This window comes from Poecilia formosa, unplaced genomic scaffold (assembly GCF_000485575.1).
Source record: "Poecilia formosa unplaced genomic scaffold, Poecilia_formosa-5.1.2 Scaffold148, whole genome shotgun sequence".
In the NCBI taxonomy this organism is placed as follows: domain Eukaryota; kingdom Metazoa; phylum Chordata; class Actinopteri; order Cyprinodontiformes; family Poeciliidae; genus Poecilia; species Poecilia formosa.
The window spans coordinates 604,140-624,734 of NW_006800087.1; the positions used below are offsets into that span (position 1 = coordinate 604,140).

A 20,595-nucleotide genomic window follows, 5' to 3' on the forward strand; every position below is an offset into this window, starting at 1 on the left:
TACTTATATGTCCACATATTTTAACTCAAGTAAAAGTAAAAAAGTAGCCATCCAAGAAATTACTCAAGTAAGAGTAAAAAAAAAATTTGGTAAAAAATGTCTACTCAAATACTGAGTAACTGGTCAAATTATCATTAATTTAATATTTCAAAATTACATAATCAGACAGAGCAAAATATAAAGTTAAGTGGAAATTTTGATATTTTAAGGACAAAAATGACAATAATTCATATAAGTAACAAAAAATAACAAAATCAGGCAAATAACATTTTTCTAAATCAGTTTCTTTTAATAAAAATCTTATGAGACTTTAACAAAAACTGCAAGCATGTGTGTGTGTGTCTGGTGAATTTTTGGTTAAAACGTGTTTGTTCTTTATTTAGTGAAATTACTCACAGTGGGTAGAGAATCCAGAAATTTTACTCAAGTAAGAGTATTGATATTTCATAATAAAATTACTAAAGTAAAAGTCAAAAGTACGGTATAGAAAAGAACCCCCTAAAAGTTTCCAAAAGTTACTCAAAAAAAGTAATTGAGTAAATGTCACTAATTACTACCTAACTCTGGAAATAAATGATTATTCTAACTGATTGCCTGATAGGTAAACTGTTGCGTTGTACCAATGGATGGTAATCAAAATTGAACAAAAGCAAAAATTTAGTCTGATTTAATATCAAACATTGACAAAAAAAGTAGCATAGCTGTTTTACAGTGCATATAAATTTCTGCTTTCAACTGTATACACCTATACCGCAAACATTTTTCAGGAGTTTGTATTGTAGACATCAATTAATCAAGCAGTACTAAAATATTATTTATGGAATAAGAAGAGTGGAAAAAATATTATGTTCTGATCAAATATCATAGTGCTGGCATACAATTATGCAACATCAGTTAGAATGTCGCATATTATGCTAGAAATGAATCAGAGACCCTTACTAATGGGTGCTGTATTATAGAGGTCCAATGTTTATTCCCACTTATAACGTACAGCCACTTACCAATGATATTTACACAACTGCCCCGCCCTCAACGGGAGGCTTGACTGCGCATGCTCACGGAGTGTCTGTTGGTGCTTTCTCCTTCACTCAGCTACACTGAGCAACGGTGCGAAAGTCTACACACTCCGTTGTAAATATAAGGTAAGATACAATAACTTTACTAAAGTTGTAGCTTCTTAAACTTGCCGGGGTGCCTGTTTCTCAGCGTGATTTGTAGTTGTTGACAAAGATGGCTTGACTGTGAGTGAGAAACGAGTCAGAGAGGGGGAGTGGGAGGCACCGCAGACGCGTTACCAGGTTTTGATACTAGTTTAGGCCTGTGTTTGTTGTAATCAGCTGCAATAAATACATAAAAATCACTGCAAGCGGCAAAATGCTTCGAACCCACTTGACAAAAGGTGTTTTTTATAAGTTTACACGTTTTATTAGTTGCGTTAATTCGCATCTAGATGCGCTCAAAAGTAATAACTGGTGAATATTTTATGTAGAAGTATTGACGACATATTTTAAAGTATGCGGGGTATTTATAAAATGTTTGTTTCAGTGCACACTGCATACAAGAGTTACCAGTAGGACACATCCCCTGTGGTGAACATGTTCCCTGAGGGTTAAAACGACAGGATGTTATAAATCTTAAGGAAATTTAGTCATATGGAGCTCGTGAAGAAGCAGAAAAACCAGCAAAACAAAGACTTCTATTTCTCTGGTACTTCCTTTAAAGCCGTGCTTAAGGATTTCATTATGTCTTTACAATGCTAATTGCTTTTAAAAATAATGACGTATATATACATTTTTAACAGTTTTTATGTAAATTTATGCTATTTGTTTTTATGTCGCTATCCAAAGTTCTGAAGTCCGGCTTCAGTTCTCTGCCCGTTTTTGATAAAATTAACAATTAGAGATGCAACAATCAGGCTTTTTCTGACCGATACCGACTTTTGTTTTGATAGTTGGTTTTGTTTTCTTTGGAATCTTAACTCCTTTTCCCAATTTTGACAGATCCAGATTACTTTTAGTCCAAGGAATACACCATAAACATAAAAACAATCCTCCAGGTTACAGGAAAGAGCCAGATGTGCCAGAAGATTTTCTAAAGCCAGAGATTTAGAATGATGTTATCGAATTAAGACATGGGGTAGGGCAGAGAGGCAAATCTTCAATGTTAATCGTAATTATTAAATCAAAGGTTGCAACTCCAGTATTTTTAAGTCTTTAGACATTTTGAACAAAGCATGTACTTTGATGCAGTTATGTTGAATTTATCAAAAATCACAGAAAGGAGACATGTCCATAAATGGACAAAAAAAATGTAATCCTGTAATTTTTTTTATTGAATTAGATCACCAAAAAACCTGCAGCACATTTTTAAACATCTCCTTTTTAGATGTTTAAAGTCTGCAGAAAAAATATTGGAAATGGGTGGCTAGATCTCAAACAGCCACCAAATGAAATCGGTGCACCTCTGGTTCCTGACTTGTATCATATTTTTGTTCAGTTCAATATGGTATAATTTCATAGTTTTGGTGAGTTTTATGATTAGCAACACTACTCTAGGATTTCTTTTAACATTTTACCTGCCGATCTGATAGAGCTGATTGAGGTAAATTTTGTGACTGATTTCTGTCTCTTTAATGCTGATAAAAGGTGATGCTGTAACTATTATTGGGGCCAAATACCACAGGTAAACATGCAGAGTGAATGTTTTCACTGCACACAGAAAAGTAATAGTCAAGCCAAACACATCCAAAATACCACATAATGGAGCAGCTTAGGTTCAACCTATAATGTGTCTGAGGGTTAGTTTTGCTGTACTTGGCCTTATCTGTCTCTCTCACACACAAACACACATTTCTTCAGTGTATGGCACAACCACACACTACCTTGGTTATCTAGAGATTAGGCTGGTGTTGAGTAACTGCTCTTTTTATACATTTTAGATTGTTTTCCCCCTGTCTCTCTCCCTCAGCAGATGTTGAATAGGTCACTTATTTCCTTAAAATCAACCTAATAGTTATATTTTACCCAAGCTCAATGCAACAAATGCCTTTTTAGGCGCATTTTCTTGGGTTTCAAAGCAGCATGTATCAAAATAAAGAGACTGCTCACAACAGATTATGTCTGATTGTCAACAACCACCATTTTGTGTTTGTGTCACCTTATCTGTCCTTTTGACCTTTCAGTTCATTCTGGGTTGCCTGGTTGTTGCCTAATTAAAGTGACCTTGGAGTGACAGGCCCACGTTTGCCTGCATCCACAGAGTGGAGGTATAATAGGGATAAACCCGTTTATTTTATATGGTTTTATTTCGATAGGTTGATGTTAGATGAGGACACATGTTGACTGCCAGGTCACGTGTTGCAGTGTCATGTTTACTGGAGCTAAACTTAGCAGCCAGACAGAGAAATGAAGGCCGTGAGGGGAGAGGGGGGGCAGAGATGGACAGTGTGAGAGGAGGAGGAGTGTCTGTCGGCTGAAATGACAATGACTGACAACAGGTTGCATGCTGTCTGCAAGTATGCAGGCCAGCTTGCACCTACTGAGGAACCTGAGGGAGAAATAGGGAGCAACTCAGAAGCCACAAAGCTTTCTGACACCGAGCGAAAGAGACTGATTTAAAGCTCAGTGACCCTGACGCCTCAGTGATGGGACTGGACCAAAAACATGATGACAGAAAGCTTTTTGCATCAGTTTAATCTAAGGTATTTACTTTGGTAGAGCCCTATGAAATGCACTTCTTTTTTCTGACCACTTTTATTTACTTATTAATTTAATTAGATTTTTATTAAATATTGTCAGTTATTAAGATGGAAGAAAAATTTTTTATGGGGAAAATAAGTTATGTTTGAAAGAACATGAAAAATGACCCAAATTCTCTCTGCTCCTAATCTAAATAGTTGTAGTCCAGCATTGATTAAATGCTTTTTACGGCCTGAATTATTGAGTAGTTAAACAGATAACAGTACATTTTAGTTTATAATATGAACATTTACAAAGAGTGAAAAATATTTATACTCTTGTGTTTTATTAGAAATTAGTTTGACTAAAGGGCATTGCATACCACCATCAGACGGTATGTTAAATTTATTGTGGTGAAGCATTTAATTGATTTGTGTTTTTATGCCCCCAAATTCTCAGATCTGTTCTGAAGCTTCAAATGTCAACAGTTCAGAAATTGGTCACAAAAGCTCTGATCTGTGCATCTCTAATAAACATACTTTACTCACTCACTGCTGATTTGCATTTGATGAAATATTAAAACATGTATGTCCTGTTACCACACTGAAATGTTAAAAAAGGTATAATTGTGGAGATGTTCATGTATTTATTTGGTTCCTGTGGGTTATTAACTATCGAATGGCATGGACTCCTTTTTGTTGCTTTCTAAAAAGCTGCTAGTTTCAGGGGTTTTTTTTAACCAGATGATCAATGTGCTTTAACTCCCCAGATGTGGAATATAGTTTATATAGCACTGTGCAGAAAGCCCACACACTATTCTGCTGACCTGTGCATAATGTTACCACAGTTGCCATAAAATATGCATATATTCAGTCACTGTCCGGTGAGCTGAAGATGTCAGAACTGTGCAGAACTTCTCGCCTTTCTCCTGTTCCTGTTGGTGTTTCCCTCGTCTTGAGGAGACATGGAAGAGAAAGTGGGGATTGTGATGCTGCAGGAGGAGAAGACAGAAACAGGCGTGCAGGCAGAAAACAAAGATGTCTGTGCGGCATGTGAGCACCACGCCCCCGAGGGTCACGGTGAGTGGAGGGGGTGCATGGAGGGAGACGGAGGAAAAACATCATCAGGGTCCCTGGATCGCTTTGGGGTGACGGCGCTGACCTTGGAGCCACTATTAAAGATTTTCCAGTTTCAGTCTGTCTGTTCCAGGCATTTGATTGGACTACACCGGTTCTGACTGGGATACAGTGCCTGATGGGCAAAGTCCAACTCTTCTGTAGACAAGATGATGGGTTTAAGGGTCAGGGCAGGGCGGGGGGCAAAAGTAAGAAAACGATTAAGTCAAACATTAACCCAGCTTTACTGCAAGTGAAGGCAAAAATAATTGCAAATGATCAGACAGAGTCACCTTGTCAGAAATGTCTTCTTACCTCTCAAGGTCATGCATGCATGCTAATTCACGGGACCCTGATGACGGCGTGAAGCAGTGCGGCGCTGGCGCTGTGGAGGACTGCAGCAGCGTATAGCTGCTGACTGGAGAATCCAGCTTTTACTGCTTAAGTTAGCTCTTCTGCGCTCGCTTGGTCGTATGTCTTTGCACATCATACATATTACATCTCCTCCTGCCCTGATGTGTTGCATAATGAAGGATTTTGTTTGTCATGCATTTTGTGAGTGGCAGCAAGTTATCTGTGGTCTGTGGTTCTGCATGTCTCAGCAGGAGAAATGGTTTCATTAGCTTAATAATGGCTGCTGGATTGTGATGGGATTGTTGCCAAAGAATCAATAGTTTCACATCAATGGGCTGGAGATGTCAGTCCCACAGAAAGAAACTCATCTGCTGGCTGGATGGCGCGAGCTCAATGTTTGCGCTGCTTTCTGTTGTTTAATGTATGGATGACATCCTCAGTGCTTAGTGTTCAGTTGAAACTTTTTTTTTTTATTTCAGTCTCAGTTCAATGTGATTGGACTAATTTTTTAAGCTTGGTCCACACATGAGGTGAGGCGTTTGCTAAGATGAGACGCTTGACTTCAGTCTGATTGATCTGCTCCAAATGTGTCGTTGTCCTGTTAAAACATTGAACTGTTTCCAGTTCTAGACCATATAGTTCTCAAATTAAAAGACTTATTTGAATACATACTTGTGAAAAAAAACATCCACACAAATGTAAAAAAGTAAATTTTATTTAGTCTGCTTGTTGAGTAGTTTATTCCACCATGAAAAACACTATCATATAAAGGTCAAAATCAATACCTCATGCTAATGAGTAGTATATGCAAACTAAACTATAATGTGTAGAATATATCTAATTTCTTTTCAAATTTGCTTCAAAGATCTGATTTATTTCAGTACTTTCTTGAAGTGGTTTTGGGAAGAAGATGCTCAATGTTTCCTGTTTTTTTAGTCACATCTATTTTTTAACATTTTATGCAATGTTTTCTGGGCTTGTTGCTACTTCTATTGATGCTTTTCCTCATGCTTCAAAGTTTTTTTGTTTGTTTTAAAGAAAAAGCTACATTCAATTAATAGCTTTTCAAAGCTTGCTACTCAGAACTGCAGGAAAATGCAACATTTGTCAGTAAAATGCTTAAAAAATATCTACTTTTTGAGATAACGGTGAAGTGGTGAGTGGATCAAGACCATTGTACGGACCAACTGGAGAGGAAAAAATGGGCTTTGTTGAACAACGATCTGGAGATGGAAAAATGAGTCATCAAGCCCAAAACTTCTAATGGAAACTAAACATTTTGGTTTGGAAACATTTGTAAGCTGCCATTATGCATCTTTCAGGGAAATGCAGCTAAGTTTGTATCTGCATGTTTTTGCTGTTAGTTAGAATTTAAATGGATGTGTTTCCTCAGGAACAATGGTTGTCCCCCCAGCATACTCAGACTTGGGAAAAGATGCCAAAGATATCTTCACCAAAGGCTATGGTGAGTCACAGGATTAATGTGGACCTGCTCTGCATTAATGCAAGATTCTCTGAATCTAATCAGTCTGTTAATCAAGTTTATTTGTGTAGCACATTTCAAAGCGCTTTACATCATAAAAATACAAAGTCATTAAACAGACATTCAGTAACTGAAGCATTACATTTTGCCAACGTTACACATCAGATTGTTGATTAATGTTTCATTGATTATGTTTCAAAAGCAACTCTAACCAGCTCGGTTTTTAGTTGAGATTTAAAGGACCTCAGTGTTTCGGCTATTGTGTAGTTTTTCGGAAGTTTGTTCCAGATTTGTGGTGCATAGAAGCTGAATGCTGCTTCTCCTTGTTTGGTTCTGGTTCTGGGGATGCAGAGCAAACCAGAACTAGAAGACCTGAGAGATCCTTAATGTATTGTGATGCTAAGCCGTTTTATGAACTAACAATATTTTAAAGTCTATCCTCTGCGCTACAGTAAGGATTTTAGAACTGGGTTTATGTTCTCTAACTTCCTGGTTTTAGTCAGGAAGTTTTAGTCCCATGAACTCTGTGTTCGTGGGACAACCATGGACACAGAGTTTCCTGTGTTCATTCAGGACTCATTTGCTGCATGTTGCACATGTTTATTTATTCTGCAGCTTTTAGAGCCACACTGCAGCCAAAGCGCTTGGCTCTGTTATTTCTCCAGCATTTCCTTTATTTCCTGTTTTTCTTCAGGCTATGGAGTTATGAAGCTGGATATCAAGACCAAGTCTCATAATGGGGTTGTAAGTAGTTTTGTATTTATCTTTCAGTAATTAGAGTTAAGCATTGAACTTAAGCGCTCTCTGTCTTGGACCTCATCTACTTCAGATATAATACACTGGATGTTCTCCTTACTTTTGTCTCTAAGTTGCTGATATTAGATATAAGTTTGATTTTAGACATTATGTTTTTCTTTTAAATCTGTTCTTTCAAAGCCATGCAGTACTCTGCAAGAACATTCACATTTGTCACATTACAACCACAAGCTTTATTGTGCTTTATTGAGGTTTTCTGTGACAGATTAACACAAATGAGAACAAAATTAAGAAGTGGAGGAAAAGTAAATTGAAATCTGGTGGGTGCAGTACAGAGTAGTTTGTTTTTTCCCACGCAGTAGCTCGTCACAATAAGCAATATATGAATAACTTGCACAAGAAATTAAAAAATGACCAAAAATTTCCATTTGTTGGCTTGTTTGTGTAGTTTGCTTAATTTTTAAATAATTGCTTCCCTGTAATGTTATTGAAAAGCCACCATTTTGAAAACATTTGACACAATACAGAGTGGTTAGTTTGAACTTTTATTTATTCGATAAAAGTCTAAAAACTGGTAGTTTTTCCTGTTCTCCTTTCTGAGCCTGATGATTAATGTGTCTTAAAAGGCAGTTTTGTTTACAGAAACTTCATAATCCATTTTATTTTTTGTTTCGTTGTTTTTTTTGTTTTGTTTGGTTATCTTTGATATTTAAAATGTCTTCCAGATACAGTGTTAAATATTCATTAGAAATGAAAATGTATTGATCGTTGACTCCACAGTTATCATTATATTAGATGAAAATGGCCTCAAGACAACTGTAGAATCGTTCATAGTAATAATTTCTGGGACTATTTATCGTCCAGCACTATTTATTATTGTGACAGGTTGAGCCACACTTACTGTTTTCATAACCTTCCCTGCTTGATCAACTTCTCCTCGCCTGTATCCCTGCCCTGTTTTCTGAGTGTTTGAGTGTTTTTATGGTGCTTTTTAATCACTAACGCCTGTCAGGCCTTCACAGAACAGCTGAATTCACTCTGAGTGTCTCTGACTGTCTAGAAAGCAATAATATCATTCAGATTATTTATAAAATAACTATGAACCATATGATGCTTTTCTTTTACTTTCCAAGTTTGTGCTACTCATTTTTTACATGAAAGCCCGTTAAAACACATTATTAAATGTAAAAACAAATGTAAGCTTCAGAAAGAAACAGGCTTTATGTACATTATCCTCTGTATCTGCGGAGCTGCAAATATTTCTTCAAACTGTTGCTCTCTTTAACTTTCTCCATCTCCGTTTGTCTGCTTCTTCTTTGGACTCTTCTGTTAGATGTTAAGACAGGAAGGTCTGCGTGTGTTTCCTCAAACATGATGAGTATCGGCAGGTGTAGCGGAGATTGGCCAGTAATGTGCACAGCTGTTTTCTTTCCAGCAGTTACTGGGCTGAGTAGCTGGGTTTCCATTACAAATGTAGGCAAAACATTGTTGATATTCTGCTAGTGTGGAAAAAACACAGTTTCACAGTTGCAGCGTTTCCGTTAAACAAGAGACGCAACTAAAACCACACGTAAATAAATTTGTTCATGTGATAAGTCATAAAACATGGTGTGCCATCATCCTCCTTCCACTTCCTCTTAGGGCTGTAGTGATACAATAATCTCACGATATGATACACAATATTCTGCCCACGATACGATATATATTGCGATATTCAGCAAACGATACAATTCAATACATTTTTGCAATTTTCTGAAAGATTTTAGAGGGACAGAGTGATTTTGGTGACATTTTGTGACTGTTATAGAGTTGGATTTAATTAATTTAACTGAAAACTGATTAAAAGCACCAACTACACAATACCTGGCTCTGGTTGGACATGGACACAGACTTAAAGTCGACAGCTGGACAAAATGAATCAAAGAAGTGATGAGAAAACATGTTTCTTTTAATTTAAACAGTGCAAACTGTAGCTTACCTGCATTTGTAAAATAAATAAAGTGCACCAAGTACCCTGCTCTGAATAGTTTGATACCTTTTTAACCTTGATACTCAACATCTGAAGGAATCACTCTAAGCCTGATGACCTAATCTCTCTCCCGGCGAAGCAAGCGATGAGTGAGCAAGGTGACAGTTGGATGTTACGATACTTGCGGATGAATATCGATTTTTTTCTAGGAAAGAAAATATCGATATATATCGCGATATCGATATTATTACACAGCCCTACTTCCTGTCGTCCTCTTTGGCTTTTCATCCGTGACATCCGTGTGATGCGAAAAACGTGTTTCCATTGCAGTTTTGCGAGATATGCTAATTTTGTTACAGCCAGCTCAAAACCTTTTATTGAAGAATATTTCCATTAAGTGAATTATTTTCATAATTCCAATTTGCACCATTAAATGGTCAGTGGAAACAGACACAGCTGCAGCAGTAGCAGACAGTGTTCCTCCTTAAATCCACTCCAGCAGCCTCCCCCTCAGTCCTGCCTTCACTTTTCCTCACCAGTGATTCTCCAGCTTCCAGTTTTCCTTTTTACATAATGGGCCGTGTATTCTTGACACGGCCCATGGTTTCCCACAGCTGCTTATTTTCTCCTTGTTTACTTTCTCACGCCTCTGTATCAGTCTACTAATATGTGATTTTTTTTTCCCTGTCTCATTTCATTTTCCACACTTCTTCCCTCTTTGTCCCTGCAGGAGTTTATCACCTCGGGCTCCAACAACACAGACACAGGGAAGTCAGGAGCCCATCTGGAGACAAAGTACAAAGTGAACAATCTGGGGCTCAGTTTCAACCAGAAATGGACCTCAGACAACACTCTGACCGTGGACGTCACCATGGAGGACCAGGTCGGGCTCAGAGTTGTTTTGTGAAAGCGCTGCACTCAGAAGTTGAAAGAATGAGCTCACTGGTTGCCTCTTGTGTCCTCAGCTGGCTACAGGGCTAAAGCTCGGATTGGACGCATTGTTTGTTCCCAGCACCGGGTAACAACGATCCTTTTCATGCTAAATCTGCAAAGTTAAATTAAACTTTACACTTATGCTGTCCTGCTGTCCGTTTAGCAAGAGGAATGGCAAAGTGAAGAGCGCATACAAGCGGAACCACATGAACCTGGGCTGCAACCTGGACTTCGACAAGGCCGCTCCCACCGTCCACGCGGCCGCCGTGCTGGCCTTCAGCAGCTTGATCGGCGGCTGCCAGATGGCCTATGAGACCAAGTCTAAAATGGCTAAATACAACTGGGCCTTAGGATACCAGGGCTCTGACTTCCATGTGCATGCCCACGTGTGAGTAAGGGTGGGAGGTGTAGACTTACAGTTTCGCTGCGGTATTTTGTAGTACTGTTGTAATTCTGATTTAAAAAATTATTTATTACTTTCTTTTAGGTGACTGGTTGTGATTGCATGGCACAGCATTCTTAGCTTCACAAACACAAGTGCTGGTCTTGAAACAGGCTTCTTAAAGAAGTGAGACTTGAATAAACAAACTGCACAGTGACTGCATGTAAAATTTACTGATATGGATGAACAGATAGTGGAGAAAATAGTAAAAATAAAACATGAGATAAATACTGTTTGTCAATTGAAATTGATCAAAATTCTTATCATGATAAGAAATTTTTCTACGATAAATGATACATGATATAATAAATGCCCAATATGAATTTGCGATCATTTTGCAGAGCTAACACTGTGAAACTGTATTCTAAACACAGTTAGAGCAGGTTAAATATAAACTAAATGATGTGCATCAAAACACACTAAAAGCTTCATCTGGTGTTGCTTTAGCACCACTACATGTTCAATTTAAGTCAGCAGATGCTTAACAGATGGCTCCCGGCATTTAAAATGTGTAAAATTAATTTAATCCTGTTTGAGCAGGTGTGGTGTGCAGTTAGCACATTTGTGTCCCAACATAAACCCCAAAGTCAAAATTGTTTTTCCAGCTTAAAACATTTTTTATATGCTCAGCAACAAATTAAACATGCAATATTTTAATAAAACAAAGTGACATTTTTTGTTTTAAACAAAGGCGTAGAGTTTCGTAACTTTTTGTGTAATTGTTTTTGAATTTTTAGGTCTAGAACATCTTTTGATCTATTCTCAGCAAGAAACATGAAAACTTTATTAAAAAAAACCTTTTCAGTTTAACCAAGTTTAATAAATAGATGTGCTCTAGTCTTTTTTTTCCAGGAAAAATTCACTGGATGTTTATAGCTCTTCTTGTAATGAAATTGAAATTAAAGAAAAATGCAGGTAATAAAAGAAAAATCAGTGGTAAGAGTTACTAACTTTAGTCAGAAAATGCCACCAGGTGTTTAATGCGCTACACTTTTAAAATAATAGGGGTGTATATTAAATGTCTGCTGGCTTCTATTAAATATGTATTTGGGTTTCTAATGGCATCTGGTGGACAGTAAGTGAAGCCGGCAAGCCTGTGATTAATGACCAAAATAGCATTCCATACCTAATCACTCCTACTTTCAGGTTATAATTCACATGGGTTTTGGCTGTTTCTTTTAGTGCTTCAAAACAAATGGTTTTAAAAGACCTAAAATACAAATAAAATGAATTAAGGACTATATTCTGATGACTCAAAATGTGTTATATTTAAAATTAACACAAAATATGAGTTTCAGTAAATTGTATTACTGAAAGATGATGTAACAAGTCTCCCTTCTGTTTAAATGTTTCTGGTAAAGGAAAAGGAGATTTCTGTAATAGAGACACTCTTTTATTTTTTTACATTGTGCTCGGGTCTTTTTGTTTCAGTAATGACGGGTCAGAGTTTGGGGCCTCCATTTACCAGAAGGTGAACAGGAACTTGGAGGCGGCGGTGAACCTGGCCTGGACAGCAGGAAGCAACAACACACGCTTTGGGATTGGAACCAAATACCATCTGCACAAGGACTCCTCTCTGTCTGTAAGAAATAACACATGCAGCACATGTTATTTACTGGAGTTAGAAATTCATGTTATGAATGACACTTAGTGGCACATCTGAAATATCCTCTAAAATAAGTGAAAATGTCCTTTTTGAGTGTTGAGGAACTTTTAATGTGTTTATGCACACAAACAAGGATGTTGGTTTCAGTACCGCTTCTCCCCTCAATGAAGACAATATATAAATGTACTTAAATATAAAAAATATAAGTGTTTTTCTTTGTTTCTTGAGTTTTTTCAAAAGAGAGTATATACGTGGGATTGATTTGGAGAGACGGCCTGGAAAAAATTTATCGTTTGGCTTTTCTTTTTCAAACTTCTTATAATGAGATCAAATGTAATAAAGGTTAGTAGTATTTATTTATTTTTTAAAAACTCTGTTTTCATGTAACTTTTTCTCTTCTTAGCAAGTTTTGTCCCAAAAGGCAACAAGGCAGATCTGGTCTCACTGTTTTGGGCAAAAACATTGCTCTAAATATTGACATATAATGCATCAAAAGATCTGTGTGTGTTCATTAATGATGACCTGACATGGTTCCTTAACAGCTGAGGATATGTTTAACGAATATTACATTTTGTTTGCACAAAATCTTTCTTGGATTTTGGTCAGTTTCCCCAGTTTTAAGCTCCTTCAGAATGAGCTGCTTTTTGGCGTCTTGTCATCTTAAATCCAAATAAGCTGCTGCTGGAACTTTGCCTGGGTTGCTAGGAGACGGATTGGGCTTTGCTGGGTTGCTAGGAGATGGATTGGGCTTTGCTGGGTTGCTAGGTAACGGTGCAGCATGCCTGTCGATTGGAAGAGGATTTCTGAAGCAGCTCATTTTCCAGACACAAAAACCATAAAACTTATTACAAAAAAGCAGCTATGTGTTGTTGTTTTTTTTTAAGCGCATGGACTGTTTTTGAAGTGTTAGAGACCCAAATGGAAGTATAAAAATGTATGAAATGTTTAAGAATAATTATAATTCCTTGAATTATGACCTTTTTTTTTTCCTCTCTCTCCTCTCAGGCAAAAGTCAACAATTCCGGCGTCGTTGGGCTTGGATACACACGAACCCTCAGGCCAGGTTCGCCCTCTGACATTTTGAATGTTGTTTTTAGCAGAATCAACTCAAAGAGCAATCACCTGAAACTCACTCCCGATGCTCTCCCCATGCAGGAGTGAATCTCTCCCTCTCTGCGATGATCGACGGGAAGAACGTCAGCTCCGGCGGACACAAAGTCGGCATGTCGTTCGAAGTGGAGGCATAAACCAGAGAACGGAGATGGGAAAAGAAAAAAAAACAAAATGGCCTCAAATGTGACGACACTCAGCAACACGTGAACACATCACCCCTCTTGAGTCCAACACACACACACGCTCTTTGGCCTTAACCCTGAAACCCTGATAACCTCCAAGACCTACAGTACTGTAACTACCACCCAGTCCTAATTTATTTTTACATTTTAGTATATCTATGACTTTCAACACAAACCTAAGAGCGTATTTTTATCAGTATGCAGCAAAAACAATACGATTAACAAATAAAAGTGCACTTTTAACTTGAGCATTAGTGTTTGCAGAGAAGACGCAAGTTCTGAGGCATCTTTTCATTTTAACTGTCTGGTTGGTTTAGTTACGTTCAGCTGGATTATGGTAGGATTAACACAGGCTGCCTGTTTGGAGTGTTGTGGTTTTGTTGCATGATTTTAAGACTTTTGTGAAAGTTTGTACAAAACGGATGCAATAAAAACCAGAGCGAAAGATGAAACCTCCTTCTCTCAACCTGAGAAGCTGACTTTGATTCTTCCTCCTGACCTCAGTAGCAAACTGTAAATCCTCAGCTGCCTAAATGTGTTTTTCAGATCTTATTTGGTAAAAAAAAAACAAAACAAAAGGAATCGATTGATATTTGGATTTCCGTGTCAACTCGTCCTGTCATGTTTCAGCCTTTGTCACATTTCACAACTGTGCTGTGGAAGTATAGGAAGTATCGTTAACATGTAGGACCTCAAAGTAATTTCATCGAATAAATGAAATAAAGAATGTCAAACACCACAATCTTGTTGATTTGTAGTATTTTTATTATTAAGTTAATTATCAGCCATAGAGGAAGTTGGTCTAGTCAGAGAAACCACCAAGGCTCCATCAGTTTCACGATCCACAAAGAAGAGTTTTACAAAAACTTTTAAATTTACCTTGCGCCGACCCAAACCGACAACTTCAAGATGGACTTGAACTTTCAGCTGCTCACACTGGGAAGCTTTCTGAATAAAAGTTTTATGGTCAAATGAGACAAAAATATTGAAAATGATTGTAGAGCAAATGTGAGGCTCCAAACCTTATGTGCCAAACAAGCAAGCATAGAGGTGGAAGCATCATGCTGTGGGGATGTTTTACTGCTAGAGGTGCTGCTGCATTGCTTACAGTGGATGAAATTCTTCTAAATTCATCATCTTCCTCAAAACTTGGTATAAAATAAACAAATAGAGCTTCTATTAGTTAAAAGTCTTACAACTAAATATTTGGAAAAGGTTGAATCTGTCTGATGACCAAAGCTGGAAAAACTAACCCGCATAGTAAGAACCGTTAAATGATACACCAAATGTTACTTTGTCAGTATTTGATTTATTTCAGATTGTGTTTATGAGTAAAACTGTGACAGAGAGGTCACTACATTTAAAGAAATGTTACCAAAAATATTCTTTCACTCAAAACATGAAAATGAGTTCAAATTACAGCTGAATTGGTTCAACACAAGTATAAAAATACGTCTTAATTTCTTCTAAACACCTGAAATAGCAAATTGTGATTAGAAGATATTTACAGGCCTAATGGTATAATGTGTGTAATAACGCTAATGTTTCCTTCTGTACAGTAACAATTTGGATTAAAAATAAAGCGTCTGTTAAAAAATAATTGTAAGAAGACACACCATAGGGTGGATTGTATTTGTATCAGTTTGCATAAGAGGAAAAAAATCCAGCACAGAAATGGATATCCTTACATTTCTGTATAAAATTATTTACATTCACCTTTAAGTGTAAAACTGAGGATAAAATTTGCAGTTTTTTTATAGTTAAGTGTTTGTAGATGTTAAAACCCTGCGAAAGATTTTTTTTAAAATATCCTGGTAAGGAAGTATTTTACAAAATAAACCCTAGAATGTTATTTTTTAGATCCCATGTTCCTGGAAATGTGGGATCCCTCAGATAAATCTCTGTTAAACTCCAGAACTGGATTCGCATCCTCCTGTTGTTACAATCGCCGACCACACGGAGGCAGCAGAGAGTCACGTTTAGGCAAATTCACTTTCAGGAGAGATCGCTGGAGAAGCTCTGCTCTCCTCGCAGCCACGTCCATTCCTTCAGCATCTAGGAGAAAAAACACAAAATAAAAACACTTTCACCATTCCAGCAGTACATTAAAGAACAGCAGGCTCAATTCTTTCACAATTCTTTCAGTATGAGTGGACAAACCTCCATGCTGCTCTCTGACTCCTGGATGGTTTCATGCAGTAAACTCTGAAGGCGACTCTCAAACGTCCTGCTCTCCTCCACTAGAGACTCATCCCTGCAGACACGCATGATTCATGGCGTTAATACTGTTATCACAACTTGTCTGTGACTGTATTCCCAGGAAACTGGACTGCATGCAAGCATGAAAAATAAAGAGATGGTAGAAAAAAAGGAGCGTTCAACTCCAAACAACGCCTTCACATGTTTTCTGATGAGAAGATATTCTCAGAACTTCCTCAGAGAGCTCGATGTTTATCAAAGCTGCATAAGGTTAAGGAGTTGCTACTGATTAAATACTCACTGCTGCTGCAAGCTGTTTCTAGGGGTCAACAGAGGAGGCACGGACGAAGGCGTCCGGAGTCCATCAGGGCTCCCGCTAACAGGGCTTCGAACTTTGCTCTGCACAAAAAAGAGAAAATGCTTTTTCACGCTCGCTACAGCAGGTGCTGTAGCTGAATATTTGTCTTGATTGTACATTTGGATAACCAGCTGCTTCTTCCTCCTCCTGTTTTACAGATTGCTTTCTTAAAGTTTTAATCATTCAAAATAAGTAAGATCTTGTGTCGTATGTTTCTGTGAAATTAATTGAGCGTTCTTACACAGGCGATTTTCAGCAGGTCCCAAAGCTCCTTCTGTCGTTTCTCCTGCAGACCCATCAGGACCTGTTCGCTCTCGGCCAACTTCTGGACCACTTCCTCCACCTTCGGCAGCAGCTCCATCACACGGTGGCGACACATTGCAGTCTTACTGCACACACACACAGAAAACCCCCAAACATTTTAGCAACTGGAGTGGCAGTTGTTGGGATTTACCTGTGCAAAAGGTAACCACTAAAGGTATCCTGTTGTGCTCCTTGGACAGGTTAGAATAGATTACTGATCTTTAAAAAGCCTGACCTGCCGATTCTGATTTAGGTCGATACCAATTTCCTTTGTTATTAGATAACAGTTACTAGATAAAGCAAGAAAGTTGCAAAGATGTCAACAGTGGGTCGATCTACCATTCAACCTTCTCTGATGGGAGAGAAGGAGAGGACAGTGGTTGATTTTTAAACCTTTCCTGAAGCAGAAAAAATCAGCTTCACATGTAAGTATCAACCAATCACTGGTCCCTAAAAATTAAGGAAATCGACAACAATAAATCGGCTGGCTGATAACTCGGTTCACCCCTAGTCTATGAAACATGTTCAGTACATATTTACCTCAAAATCATTCTTAGATGATCAGATTTTAGTCTATTCCGTTCTGCCTATTTAGAGCTGGGTGTCTTGTCACTTTAAATCAAAATAAGCTGCTGTGGCCACATCCCTCCTAACTCAGCATTTACACCCGTACATGAAAATGACTACAAACAGGTGGACAACTATACAACTGTACATCTTTGAAAAGCAGAAGTAGCGCCTCCTGTACAACCAACAAGAATGCAGCAAGTGATTTCTGGATGGTAAGTCAACAACAAAACATTTGTCTTTTCCAGCAGCCATTGTACAGTGCATACAGTGGTAAAACCAGCTGACCAAACGTGCTGGAGCTCAGCGTGGGTTGCTAGGTAACAGTGCAGTGCCTGTTAAATGGGACTTAAGAATCGGGAAGTTTTAGAAACAGCTAAGACTTTCTAAAAAGTTCTAGCCGTTTCTAAACGGCTAAAACTTTAGAACTCAAGCAGTTGAGACCCAAATGCAAGTACAAAAACTGGCAAAATGTGAATTTTGCATAATAGGTCCCCTTTAACCTCACACAAATGAAGACTGCATTATGATGCTAAAAACTACCTTGGAAGTGGATGGTTTTGCAGGGTTTTACAAATTCTTCTGCAGTGCATCTGCTTGTGTGTCAAAGCCTGAGGTTACTGGGTCGGGTGTGAGGGAGCATTCTGGTATTACTGATAGTGAATGTATCATGCACACATGGCTTGGTTTGGTCAAATAAAGTTAAAGACAACCTAAAGACAACCTGGTTGAGTCCAGACTGGACTGGCATGGCTCCAGTTGTGCCTCTGAGCGCTTTGGGTCCAGCTGCTGGTCTGGATTCAACCAAAAAATCTTCCCAATCAAATATGAGGAGAAATCTATGACCTTCATGCCAATGCAAAGAAACAATCAAGCTACTTGTTTGCAGAAATGGCTTTGTGATTATGTAGTTCTCTAGTTTCTCTATTTGCTTTTGTTCGTCCTGTCAGATTTCCCCCCAGGCTTCTCGTTTCCGCTTGGTTTTATTAATCTCACTTGTAATCACGCTCCTCTGTACTTATTCTGTGCTGGTTATCCTGACTCTGAGCTGTGGTTGCCTTGTTTTGCTTTGTCACACGTCTGGGTTTTGTCTGAGTTCACATCATTAAATCCTTTATTTTTGATCCAGCTCTGCCTCCTGTCTGCATTTCAGTCCTCCATTCGAATAAACACAGAAGGATGCGGCTTCAGGAAAGATTATTTTTAATGTGATCAGGACCGGATTTACAAGAATGTGGGGCCCTGGGCTGGAAACTGTTTTGGAGGCCTATCCAATCAATCAATCAAGTTAATTTCTTATCACATTTCAGCAACATCATAAAAACACAAAAATAAAAAGTCATAAAAGCATCACTGAGAAACCAGATGCATTTTGTCGAGTGCCTGTCGTAATAAGCAAGAAATCAATTAATCACATGACAGATTAAAACCATAATTCATTTTGTTGTTTTATTTATTTTGGATATTTAAAATGTCTTCCAGTTCCAGAGTTAAATGTTTAAATTTAATGTTTATTGAGCTTTGAGCATGTGTTCTTGCATTATTAGGGCATTTATTTAAAAAATAGCCTCAAAACAACAATATTATCGTTTATCTCAAAAACGTCTAAGACAATTTATCGTCCAGCAGAATTTGTTGTTGTGTCAGGCCTAATATCAGGTAGGTTTAATACGCCTGTTGGTCAATAGTTTCATATTGTTCACCCCCCAAAAAAAGAGTATAACTTCATAATTTACTTCCATCCACTCCTTTGAACATGTAAATATGCTTTGCTACTATTCTTCTTTTGATTTGTTTGCTTTTGTTTTACATTTATTTTATTTTTATATAGCTTTGTGCACTACGTTCATTAAAGTCAAACTGCTACTAACAATAATTTTTTAATATTTGAGTATTGTTTATATTCATAAGAATCCCAAATGCTATAAGAACTCATCTGGCATGGTGCTACGACTCTTACATGAAGGACAATGTGTGCATTCATTAAAAAATTAAAAGATAAAAAAATTAAAATTTGTGATGCCATGAAGTTAATTTTTTCACCTTAACAAGCCATTGATTAAATATCCTAGAGGAACGTAAGCAAGTTCTTTTGTGATTATTATAAGTTTGACTAAATTATGCTACGACAACCATAAATTTATAATTTATTTCCATTTTAGACTGTTTCTTGGCTGATAAATGCACAAACTACATGTGGATGTTAGTGAAGTACCTGAGGACTGTGTAGAAATCTCTGAGTTTCTTCTCGTAGAACTGCACCGCCTGAACCATCAGACGGGCCGTCTCTGTGCCATCTCCTGGCGTCCGCTGGTCTGAGGAAGGAAAACCAGAACGTTGTTTGTTTCCATTTGCAGACACCCAGACGAGTGGTGATGCTTGAGAAAGAAAGAAAGAAAAGAAAAAAGCCCATACCTCTGGGTTTTTCCCTGAGTTTGCGGAACAACTCCATGGCTTTTCCTTCCCTGAGGATTAAAAAGCAGAAGTGAGTCTGAGCTGAAGGAGAAGTGGGTTTTTGGGTTTATTTTTAAACTCTAGGTCAGACTCACAGCGTGTCCAAAGTCTCGCCGCTCCTCCATGGCTGCCTCTGCACATCCACGATGTCTGGCTGCAGCTTCATCATCTCCTCTTCCAGTTCGGTCACCTGGGCCTTCAAACACACACATTTTAATCCTTTGAATAATGCGAATACTCCTTACATAGACAATGAAACACTCCAGCATACCTGACCACAGCTCAGGGCCGTTTGCTCCATTTCCCTCCAAACGCTCAGAAGTTTCTCCGACGCTGTAAAAGTGTCATCCAGACAGTTTTGGATAAATTAGCTCCTGCTGAGGTGAAATGTCGATATTTCCTAATCTATTTCAAATTTCTGTAAAATAAAAATATAACGTACCGATCCCTGTGGCTGTCTGCTCGTTGTACTTGTCCATGTCGATGTGAAGGCTGGTGTTGAAGAAATCCAGCTTGGCTGTCAGCCGCTGGTACATGGAAACCATCTCAATCTTCTGTTTGGACAACGTGGAGTTGTGCCGCAGGAGGCTCATGCTGAGAGAAGAAGAAGTAGAAAATGTTCTTTCTGCATGTGCATAAATATGTAAACAGTGTGAAAAAACCTTGGTTCATTTACCGCCTTAACCTAGCTTGTATTTTGTTTCCAAAAAAGTAAAAATAATCATGTGATATTTTAAAGTCGTCTTAAGTTAACGTTACAATTTATGTTAAACTTTGACTTATTTAAAAATTTTTAGTTAACTTAAATTGTAACTTAAGTTTGAATTTAATTTAAAATTTAAGTTAACGTAAGTTAGAGTTTAAGTTAAGTTTTAATTTAAGTTAAACTTAAATCTCAACTTAAAATATAAGATTAACTTTAATCTCAAGGCTGTTTTCTGATAAGAATCTTTGCTCTCCTTTAATTCCTTTGCATTTTCCTTGGAAAAACAGATAATGGGGTAGAAATTTACCCCAAAAAACAGCCCTGGTGAAGGTTCAGATATGACTCTCAACCACTGGGGTAAAATTTTACCACTAAGTA

General features: G+C 37.8%; 3 protein-coding genes across 6 annotated transcripts in view; 2 read left to right on the plus strand and 1 right to left on the minus strand.

The window, feature by feature from the left end:
- Positions 1–20,595, plus strand: part of LOC103145867 (lymphocyte antigen 6 family member D) — a 670,619-nt gene that overhangs the window by 596,223 nt on the left and 53,801 nt on the right. The window lies entirely within an intron of this gene.
- On the plus strand, positions 1,061–14,082 carry vdac3 (voltage-dependent anion channel 3). 3 transcript variants are annotated; one of them, XM_007563441.2, is made up of 10 exons: positions 1,062–1,142; positions 4,640–4,756; positions 6,540–6,611; positions 7,324–7,373; positions 10,085–10,237; positions 10,320–10,372; positions 10,451–10,675; positions 12,161–12,311; positions 13,341–13,398; positions 13,491–14,082. In XM_007563441.2, the coding sequence occupies exons 2-10, from the start codon at positions 4,642–4,644 to the stop codon at positions 13,580–13,582; spliced, it is 969 nt and encodes a 322-aa protein (XP_007563503.1). In that variant the 5' UTR covers positions 1,062–1,142; positions 4,640–4,641; the 3' UTR covers positions 13,583–14,082. The 3 variants fall into 3 exon arrangements, with proteins under 3 accessions (XP_007563504.1, XP_007563503.1, XP_016532613.1); XM_007563442.2 differs by lacking the exon at positions 4,640–4,756 and having other exon boundaries at positions 1,061–1,142; XM_016677127.1 differs by lacking the exon at positions 1,062–1,142 and having other exon boundaries at positions 4,621–4,756.
- ikbkb (inhibitor of nuclear factor kappa B kinase subunit beta) overlaps positions 14,920–20,595 on the minus strand; it is a 30,815-nt gene continuing 25,139 nt past the window's right edge. For both annotated transcript variants that reach the window (XM_016677112.1, XM_007563440.2), the window contains exons 14-22: positions 19,954–20,105; positions 19,783–19,844; positions 19,607–19,707; positions 19,473–19,522; positions 19,273–19,372; positions 16,429–16,576; positions 16,131–16,228; positions 15,791–15,884; positions 14,920–15,685 (exon numbers count right to left, since the gene is read on the minus strand). In XM_016677112.1, coding sequence (XP_016532598.1) covers positions 15,626–15,685; positions 15,791–15,884; positions 16,131–16,228; positions 16,429–16,576; positions 19,273–19,372; positions 19,473–19,522; positions 19,607–19,707; positions 19,783–19,844; positions 19,954–20,105 — 865 coding nt within the window. In that variant the 3' untranslated portion in view covers positions 14,920–15,625. The remainder of the gene's footprint in view (positions 15,686–15,790; positions 15,885–16,130; positions 16,229–16,428; positions 16,577–19,272; positions 19,373–19,472; positions 19,523–19,606; positions 19,708–19,782; positions 19,845–19,953; positions 20,106–20,595) is intronic.